The sequence below is a fragment of the Etheostoma cragini genome, chromosome 23, assembly GCF_013103735.1.
Source record: "Etheostoma cragini isolate CJK2018 chromosome 23, CSU_Ecrag_1.0, whole genome shotgun sequence".
NCBI lineage: Eukaryota > Metazoa > Chordata > Actinopteri > Perciformes > Percidae > Etheostoma > Etheostoma cragini.
The window spans coordinates 5,860,000-5,870,243 of NC_048429.1; the positions used below are offsets into that span (position 1 = coordinate 5,860,000).

Here is a 10,244-nt window from a genome sequence, read left to right on the forward strand (position 1 = left end):
AGCAAAGCCTTAAAAAAAGTATCAACAACAGCACATTACCGTCTAAAACTTCCAACACTAATCACTGTATCTGTGCTTTTTTGTGTGTGTGCGCGCGCATCTGTGTTCACCAGGTGTCATCAGCGCCACCCACAGCCCAGCAGGTGCGTACCCAGCAGGCGTCCACAGCAGCTGACCAGAATGCAACTATGGCCAAGCTGTTCAGCGCCTACGACGTATGCGAGACGTCCCACCACCTGCAGATCACACACCTCGACTTGCACATCTGTGATGACATCCATGTTAAGGACAAAGGTAGCATATGCACAGATCTACATATGCTCTACATTGTGGTGTGCATTTATCCACATGCGTACATGCTGTAAGGTACACAGAAATGTCCCAGGTGGGGCATGTGATACATAAATAAACATTACATTTTTCTCTTTAGTTAAACCACAGAGATTAGTGCATCAGACTACTTTTTAACAACATTTTACTGGAAAGCTTTGACTCTATTTTTCTGTCTTCCCTCTGTGCAGTGAGCAAGAAGAGGATAACGGGTGGGGCCATGCAGCTTTCCTTCAGCTCCATTACTCTGGACTACTACCCTTTCCACAGAGCAGGTATGGATTCTGTATCACTTCTGCATGCTAATTTATGCAATGCTTCCTGCATCTTCACTATAAACTCATAGCAAGTGTTATTGGCTTTGAATTATGTCAAAACGTTTTGGAGCAGAAGCTAGGTTAGCTTCTCATAACTTCTCCTATGCTTACACACCTCATTGAGTGTGGTCTTTTTTCATCTCTATTACCCTTTTTGCATTTTTGTTCTAGTTTTTCTCCTATTCTTAAAATATTGCCTTTTGTGTCCCTCCATCTTTTGCGTTTTTTTTGGTCCACGTTTCTTGTTTTTATTTTCATTTGCAATAATTTAGGCATACTATAGTTGTAACCAAACATAAAATGATTGACTTCCAATGCTTTTGAAAGTATTTACATCAGAGGATGATGATACAAAATATTAATATAAATATTACAAAAACGAGTATCTCCTATTCTCTGACCGCTCCAGGTGACTGTTGTGCGCACTGGATGCACTACAGCGAGGCCACCAAGACCAGAGAGGGCTGGGCACGGAGTCTGCTGGATGAGTTCAAGTCCAACGTGGAGATGCTAAAGAGTGCGGTTCGAGACCAGCAAGGCTCGGTCCCTACACACAGTTCCCCACAACACGGTAAACACACACGCCTCAGGGTGTACATTTTTGTTGTATCTCCTTGCACACAAACAGCACATCATTCCTGCGGATTTTCTGTCCTCCAGTGTCCCTTAAGGACGATGGGTATTGGTTTCTAGGAAGTCAGGAGAGAGCAGGAGGAGGAGTAGGGCTTAGGGAGGCAGATGGAGAACTCCTAGAGTGGAGCCCACACACACAGCCTCCGGCCCAGTGCTGTTGGTGTCTAGAGCCAGGTACCCCAGTGTGTGTGTGCGCACATCTGGGTGCGGTGATACACACCTTTTGCAAAGGGTTCCTCTTTGGAGTACTGAGGTTGCCCTGTTTGTCTCCATCTTTGTCATTCTATTTCTAATTTCTCGATCCTTCCATCTCTCTTTCTTTCTCTCCAGGTAAAATAAGCACCTCTTCCAGCGCTTCCTTCAGTCCTCCTCCCCCGCAAACCCCCAAGACCCAGCTCATGTCCAGCTCTGTGGTTCTCAGGATGGCTGACTTCAGCATCTACCAGGTCCCTACAGACACACTCTGGCTTACAAAATGTGTGGAATCACTGAGACCACATACCTCTTCACTGCTAACTTTGAGTGGTAGTTTTTTGTGTCTTTTTGTTTATTGCAGGTGTCAACAGCAGACCAGCGTCGCTCCAGCCCCAAGACCATGATCTCCTGCAATAAGAAGGCCTTGTACCTTCCCGCAGAGATGCCAGCCATACATGTTGAGTTCACAGAGTACTACTTCCCCGATGGAAAAGACTATCCCAGTAAGACTTCTGTGTTTTAGCATCTCATTTTAGAAAAGTTAATCTTTATTTGTAGGTCGTGAGCTGTTTTTATACACCAGGCCCACTGTTCTGGCTGCAAACTGCTATCTCTCACCTCCCTTTTGGATCTATTCAGGCCATTTATTCAGCTTAGGGGAAGTAATGAAGGCTGTTTGGCTGAGAAGACATTGATTTTCTGGAGTACGCCCAGTGTTGTGAATGAGGAATCACCCAATTTATTAATGTTATGGTTTTCTCAAACATTCCCTCCGTTAGGAAACATTCTATGAACACTTTTCTTTTTAATCTTTTTGTTGGCAAGAATGGGAAAATTGTTCTTTGTTGTGTTTCCTCTCTTTGTGATTTTTCTAATGTCCTCCTCTACATGACTACAACCCCTGGTCTCTTCCACATTCCCAATTTCCTCCCGCTCATCTAGTCCCGTGTCCGAACCTGTACGTCCAGCTGAACGCCCTGCAGCTGGTTCTGGATCCTCGTAGCCTGGTGTGGATCAACCTTTTCACCCTCGACCTCAGGCAGAGTCTGGAGCAGTTCATGGAGATCTACAAGCTCAGCGACTCACAGAAACCAGAAGAGCATGTTGACATCAAGGTTGATGGCCTCATGCTCAAGGTGAGGTGGAATGCAGAAACCTTTGTTCAGATTTAAAGTGTGGAATGAAGTCTCTGGTAGCTGTTTTTTTTACATTTTTTACTGTTTTCTACTCCCCATTAGCTGGTGATTCCGACTGATTGGGACGCCTCCTGTCCCGCTGATCTGCCGCGCTCCATTTCAGTGCAGACCTCAGAAATGGTGGCCACAAACACACGGAAGCCGGCTAACTGCACCCGCTCCCACCTCGAGTCCTTGTTGCAGGCCTTTGAAGAGGAGCCCTTCTTCTCTTCCTGTTTCTCCTCCTTCCCTCGCTCCTCCTCCTCCTTACCCCTTCTCCATCCCGTCTTCCAGCGCCACGCTCACGAACAAGACACCAAGCTTCATGAAATCTACCGGGGCCTGGTGGTGCCGACCTTGGGCACAGACGCCCTCAAGATGCCAGCCGCCTCTGACTTTTGGGCGTTGCATTTTGCCCAGTTCTGGGTGGATTACGAAGGCACCCGCGGAGGCAAGGGGCGGCCGCAGCCCTTTGTGGACTCCTTCCCTCTTACCATGTGGGCATGTCAGCCTGCAAAGATTGTCCAGCACCAGGAGAAGCTCAGAGATGGTTTGTCCAGAAGCACATCAGGAGAAGCTGTCGCACGTCTGCAGAGGAAACGATTATTAAAGGACTATTACAGTACTGATGGTGCTGCAACATCAGCACACGATTCAACACTGCCTCCCAGGAACGGACTTCATAAACCCCTCTCATTGGAAAGCCCGCCTTCCTCCTCCTCCTCTTCTTTGTCATCATCAAGTAAAGAAGCAGATGTGCATGTATTGGTGCATGTGCAGAAGCCACTAAGTGCTCAGGTATTTTTTTTCATCCATATACTTTTCAATACTGCACAATATACATTACTCTTTAACTGGTGAATGTGTAAAGACACAACTTGAAAATCAATGTGTGAGTCTGTCATGTGGATTGTTTTGGTTATTGCTCATCAGATTTGTAATTAAACATGTGGGAGTGTCGCATCACACCACAAGGGTGCAAAGATTTAGTGAAGAAGGGCAATTTTAGCAGCCTTTTAGTGTTCAAATGAAACAAAAGTTTAATTGATAAACACATTTTTAAGTAATTTATCAAATATGGCAAACATTTGCTGGTTTCACCTTATAAAATTGTTTGCGTGTGTGTGTGTGTGTTGTCCAGGTGAGCCACCGGCAGTATGTTTTTCTGATGCATCTTCAGCGCAGCATCAAAGCCCTACAACAGACACTACAGCAGGATCTGGAGGCAATGGGCTCCAAGAAAGACCGCAAGGATGCCTCTCAGCATCTTGCAAACCACCAGCCCTTCACTGTCTGCCTGGGTCTCCTGCTGAAAAGTGCTGAGGTGTCCCTGCTCCTGAAGCCAATCCCCCAGCCTGAGGGTTCACGATCTCCTCTGGGGTCCGAGCTCTCCCCCTCAGAGAGCCGGGGAACTCTGGAGCCCGGGAGCGATGCAGGTGAGGGGGTAGAGAAGGCGAGTGATGGAGCTGGTTCTGGGTCCGAAGGAGGTGCAGCAAGAGGGGCATACACCGTAGACCAGCTGTTATGTGGTGGTAGCTCGGAGGGTGGAGCTTCGCATGGTCCTGCCCCTCTCATCCCCAACTCTACGCGTCCTGACTCAAATCACAAAGCCTCGCTGGACGAGAGGACTTCAGCTAAGAACTCTGGGAGGCGGAGTTCAGATGAAGGAGGCGAGGCAGTATTGGATGGGTTGGCTGGAAGTGAAGATGTTATAGCTGGACTAGATTCTAAATCTCAAACGGGTGACCCCCTGTCAGACTGGAGCGACAAAGACAAGGCTGCAGCCGCCAAGATGCCTCAGTCAATATCCAGGTATTCACTTAATCCAGGTTTATCACTCAAAAAGGCAGTGTCACAGTGTCATCACCCGTCAGAGCCGACACCACTCTACTAAATTAATATCACAGTCTTGCACTAAGTCAGTGCTTTACAAAAGGCCATCAAAAGGATTTGTGCATTTAAGTTTTTATAATTTACATACATTACATTTGGCATTGGGAACAGTACCATAATTGTTTTATCTTGGACCTTCAGAAATTTAAATTTTTTATTATTCTTAACTTAACAAATCAGTCACTTGACAGAAATGTCAATTTATAGCCTTTTTAATGCTAAACATTTGCTGGATTCATTGTCAGCAACGCAGTGATTTCCTGCTTTTGTCTCTTCTTAAATGACTGTAAATCTAATATAATTGGATTTTGACAACAACAGAAAATTCAAAGAAGGCACCTGCCACCTGGCATTAGGGATTTCAACTCCATGATTTAATAAACTGTCAGTATTGTTTCAATTAATTGTTTAGTCTATGAAAAGGAAAAAATACAATATTTGAAAATGCCTATCACCAGTTCTAAAAGCTCACGTTGACCTCTTTAAATCTTGTGTTGTCTGATCAATAGTCTAAAAGCCCACAGATCATCACTCTACGGTTAAATAAACACTGAAAGTCCTCTGATTTTGGAGACTAAAACCAACAAATATTTAGTGTTATGCCTAATTAAATTAATGGAACTATAACCAATTTTTGACGTTTAATTTTCTATTAATTAATTGTTTCAGCTTTTGCTACACAAATAATTGTAATCAACAGAGTGATTGGTACATTGCAGCCCTTAAAAGATCAGAAGTATATTATCCTGGGAATTGTCAATTATTTTATTTTTTTAACAACTGAATCAGAATATTCTCCCTCTGTGCTTTATTGTGGATGATGAATCTCATGACTGAGTCTCTCTCTAATTTAATCTGTCTATTCCTGAACACAAGAGCTGTTTGTTGATCACCCACATGTCTGTTTGTCTGTATGAATGTTGTTCAGACTTTGCACGCGTCTCTGACATTATGAATGTTGGTATGTCAAGCTGCTATGTCTTCCTGTGTGTATTGTCTCATCTACTGTCTGTCAGCATTTCCTATTCTTGTCATTTGTTTTCTCATTCACTTCCTTTTCTGCCTCTTGACCTTTGCTTTGACGTGTGTGTGTGTGTGTGTGTGTGTGTGTGTGTGTGTGTGTGTGTGTGTGTGTGTGTGTGTGTGTGTGTGTGTGTGTGTGTGTGTGTGTGTGTGTGTGTGTGTGTGTGTGTGTGTGTGTGTGTGTGTGTGTGTGTGTGTGTGTGTGTGTGTGTGTGTGTGTGTGTGTGTGTGTGTGTGTGTGTGTGTGTGTGTGTGTGTTTCTCTCTAACAAGGAAAGGAAGTTTGTCTGTGGTTTCTGATTTCCTCAGCTCCTCAAACTCCAACAGATCCACCTCCCTATATTCCATGTCCAACATGTAAGGCACTGGATCTGTGACTAGCCGTATTAATGTGTGTGTGTTTATGTACGATGTGCGTATGTGTGAGTTTGTCTTTGCAGTTGTGATCCTTAGATGAATATAAATCAGTGCAAACACGTGTATGTAAATTCCCTGTGGGCATGCATTTGCATGTGTGCAAGACAACCCGTCTGTATGTGTTAAATGAGTCCTGTGTTTGGTGTCTACGTGGTGATGGTAAAGATAAAAAAACAAAGCTCCTTCTTTGTGAAACTCTTTTATTTTACTTTATTTATTTATTTATTTTTTAGCCTTGTGTTCTCAGTCTTTTGGGAGCCACTTTGATTTTGTCGGTTGTGATTTTTCTGTAGCTCTTTTCTTGCGGTTTGGAAGAATAGCACACTTGGTACATGACCTCAAACAACACCACATAAAGGACTGAAGCAATATTTAATTCATAGTTTGATGAGTTTGCCTGGTCAGCTCTCTGAAAGCGCAGCAGGCTCTGCTCAGTGTCAGCATAAGAGCAAATCTATATCAGATATGTCAAAATAAAAGCACTGGCCCTTTTTTTTTTCAGTCAATGCCGCCGCCAATCAGCCAGTCATTCAAAATCAATGACATGCATGGACAGTGTTGCTCAGCAGATTTTAAACTATACAGAAAGAAATGATTGACATGATCTGCCTCTAACACACTCCATTTCTTTTGTGTGTGTTAGTGGTCGTTTGATGCGGGACCGCTCACAGTCCAGTTTCTCCGTGTCCTATAAGAACATGAAGAAGAGCCCGTCCCTGCAGTCGTTGGACAACATCTCTATAGACAGCTACATGATGGAGGATGGAGACACGTACAGTCTGCTAGAGAGAGGTGGAGCAACTATGAATGCAAACTTACACACATATGATCAGCAGCTGCGTTTTTTGTGTCCAGTCCGCATGGACTTTTTTGGACAAACATACCAATGCAGGGTTGTAACATTTATGAAACGCGAACATCATTTCTTTACATATTAAAAAATAAAAACATTAAATATGGTTGTTTTTTTTAATTACAAATGGTAAATTAAGTATATATTTTATCACTAGTGTCATTGTTTTGTTGTTTCGGTGACCTTGTACAGAGGTTGATTCTAAAGATAAAAAAACAAATACACACGTACACTGGTAGGCAACTGTTGGACCAGAGGGTGGCAGCATTGTTCTGCTATGTCAGTAATGTGGAGTGTTACAGTGTAAGCTACTTTAGTCTCATGGTGTTTTGATCAAACCTGAGCATGCATGAAAAGCAGAGTCAAATGTGTGCCTTCTCTCTGTAAGTAATATGTTTTTATTGTTATGTGCGTTGCAGATGACGTGTCCATGTCAGGCTTCAAGGACGCCATCAGCGAGCAGAGTGCCACTGAGAGCGCCACCGAAGCAGTGATTGGTCAGGAGCAGGAGGGAGGTGTGTCCCCCGACACTGTCAGTGCGACCTCCCAGAGCATCGACCATCCCACCAAAGATCTGGTAAGATACCAGAACTTTGAGGATCGCAGAAGTTTGGAAATAACACAAAATCTCTGGTAGACTCATTTATTTGTTGGCTCTCATCTCATATACTGTCATACTTCTCACTGTGATAAATAACTGTAACTGTGGATTTACAATCTCTGAAATCATTCTGGCCGTACAATATACTATGTACAGTAAGAGAGTTAGGAATTCACATACAGTAAATCAAAAAGTATAGTAACCCTGCAGCACAGAATATGATGAGTGTTTTTGTTCCTCTCCTCCAGGTGTCAGTGCTGGTGTTGAAGGTGCAGTCGGTGTGTGTGGGCATGGAGGCGTTTGGCGAGAGCACGGCCGTGGCTCTGGAGGTGGGCCAGGTCACACCCACCCAGCTGGGCAACGTCAGCCTGAGACAGTACCTCAGCAACCGCAGCCTGGGTAAGAAGATGTCTGCATACATGATTTATTGTTCTCTGCAATTGAGGGTAAAAGATGGTGCTTTTTATTTGATGCATTGCAATTATAATAGGCCTTTTCATTGTATGACAATTCTATTCAACCATGGTCTTATTTGTTAGCAGAATTGATATCAAGGTTGATTTTACAGAAATGGGGTAGAAATGTTCAACACATGTACTTTTAATATATGTTTGATATTCATTCTGCAAACCGTTATTGGCAAAATACTGGAGTTAGGAACAAGCTGGTAGATTACATAAAACAAATCCACCCTAACAGAGAGACACAGCGGCCGCCGGTCCACACTTATGACATTTGTCCACAGTTTTAATTGTTATTAACACAGCTGTATATTGTTAAGCAGGAGATGCAAAGCTGTATTTGTACCAGTGTTTCCGCTGGTAACTCTGCTGTTGAAAAACACAGAAGAAGTTATTGTATGCAACTAACCTCAGTTCGTAGAGTAACAGCGTGTGAGACGGAGCCTGGTGGTCCCATTTATAATGAGTCAGCCGTCACTCTGAGTACTTCCATCGCACTCTCCCTAGCTCTTTTAATCAGTTATTGTTGAAAACAAGGGGAGAAACTTTCACAGAGATACATTTTTTTTTAAATACATCCTAGGCAATTTATTTCAGTTTGTGAGTATGTATGTACAACATACAACTTCAACATAAGAGGAATGTAGCACAATATGGTTGTGAAAGCAGTTATAAATAGCCTATGTGAGTATAAAATTTGTTTTGTTTAAAATCGACTAATCGTGATAATTAATATTGATCTCAATATTGATCAAAAATAATCGTGATTATCGTTTTGGCCATAATCGTGCAGCCCCAAAAAATAGGGCAGTTACTAAACAAGAAAGAACAGCAGAGGAATGAATATGTGTAGGAATTCTTTTTGGATGACCTTTTACCAGTTTTGCCTATTTGACAGTAGACAGTGAGAGGATACACAAAGACAGCAAGAGGAAGGAGATGTGATAAAGGTCCTGGAGCAGACTTTAAACCACCAGGATGCCCCATGGAGGATCACCCCTCCTGCCCTCGTATTCTGCTAGTTCACATTTTTAACACAAGACAGACAGATGGTGTCAGATGGACCAAGAGCAATATCAGGATATTCACGTTTCACCCAAAACAGACACAAACAGGAGCAGGAGCTATGCTAACAACCAATTTTAACCATTTTCATGCCAAAAAGCCAAACATTTGATAATGCCAGGTTCTTGAGGATTACGTTTCCTTTTTAGGTCTGTAGTAAATAGAATATTTTGGGGTTTTGGTTTGTTTGGTAGGACAAAGTAAGTAGTTAATATGATGTCACATTAGGCCCTAGGATATTGTTGTAGACATTTTTCACTGTTTGATCGATGTTTGATCAAACAGTTACTGGATTCATTGAGGTAAATATTGAGCAGAATAATTTATAATGAATAATCTTCATTTGCTGCCCTAGTCTGAATTCCCTAATGTCCAAGAAGAAGTTAACCATTATTTCAAGTGTACTCTCACACATTTACACACTAACACAGACACCCTCTCTTCCTTTTATTGACGTTGCCATAACTCCCCACAGATAAGGTGTGTTCAGTACCAATACCTGCTCAAAGCAGCCAAGGTAACTGCTGTGTGTTAATCCACCATCTGTAACTTAACATGCATGCTTGCCCTAGCGTGCGCGCGTGTGCGTGTGCGTGTGCGTGTGTGCGTGTGCGTGCGTGCGTGCGTGCGTGCGTGCGTGCGTGCGTGCGTGTGTGTGTGTGTGTGTGTACACACAGATTGCGCACGCACACGTTATTTCTTCCAGTTGGTCTTCTGTCAAATCTCATTTCCAGACTCAAGACTTTTGCTTGACAGCATTGCAAGTGCACATAGAGAGTGTGTATGGCAGGGTGTGTGTGTGGCGTTGTGTGTGTAGGGCAGGGGGTGTTTATGTGATATTGAGATCTTTTTTCTCCTTTTTTGTGTGTGTGGCAATTGAAGAGAGGTTCAATTAGACAGTAATGGAGTGAGTGGACCCATTATTTGCCACATTAGGCCCACAAACGTGTGTGTGATTTAAAGTAACTGCAACCATTTGTGCAGACTGGTGTTAACCCCTGATCTTCCCATTCACGGCTTTGTCTAATTCGTCCTCTCTGTCTCCCCCTCCTTTCTCCCCACCTTCCTCATCTCTCCACTGCAGCAGACTTTGCAGTTTCAGTCCAGTGACTCAGGCAATGAGAGAAATGCCAGCTTTACCCCTTCGCTACCTCTCCTCCTCTTATCTCACAAGAGCAATCCCTCCTCCTCCACCCTTTTTCTTTCTCTTTTCCTCCACCTTTACTTCTCACTCTTCCCTCAAGCTCCTACTCCATCTTCTTACTAATCCTCTGTCATTTGA

At 43.4% G+C, this 10,244-nt stretch overlaps 1 protein-coding gene across 4 annotated transcripts in view; it reads left to right on the forward strand.

The window, feature by feature from the left end:
• The window catches only part of uhrf1bp1l (UHRF1 binding protein 1-like), a 33,476-nt gene that overhangs the window by 17,765 nt on the left and 5,467 nt on the right, over positions 1 to 10,244 (forward strand). Inside the window, exons 8-20 of one of the 4 annotated variants that reach the window (XM_034863610.1) lie at positions 114 to 294; positions 522 to 605; positions 1,057 to 1,218; positions 1,611 to 1,726; positions 1,837 to 1,978; positions 2,418 to 2,611; positions 2,714 to 3,448; positions 3,792 to 4,462; positions 5,839 to 5,922; positions 6,626 to 6,774; positions 7,255 to 7,412; positions 7,685 to 7,835; positions 9,438 to 9,479. In XM_034863610.1, coding sequence (XP_034719501.1) covers positions 114 to 294; positions 522 to 605; positions 1,057 to 1,218; positions 1,611 to 1,726; positions 1,837 to 1,978; positions 2,418 to 2,611; positions 2,714 to 3,448; positions 3,792 to 4,462; positions 5,839 to 5,922; positions 6,626 to 6,774; positions 7,255 to 7,412; positions 7,685 to 7,835; positions 9,438 to 9,479 — 2,869 coding nt within the window. The remainder of the gene's footprint in view (positions 1 to 113; positions 295 to 521; positions 606 to 1,056; positions 1,219 to 1,610; positions 1,727 to 1,836; positions 1,979 to 2,417; positions 2,612 to 2,713; positions 3,449 to 3,791; positions 4,463 to 5,838; positions 5,923 to 6,625; positions 6,775 to 7,254; positions 7,413 to 7,684; positions 7,836 to 9,437; positions 9,480 to 10,244) is intronic. The other 3 variants (XM_034863611.1, XM_034863612.1, XM_034863613.1) reach the window with 3 other exon arrangements.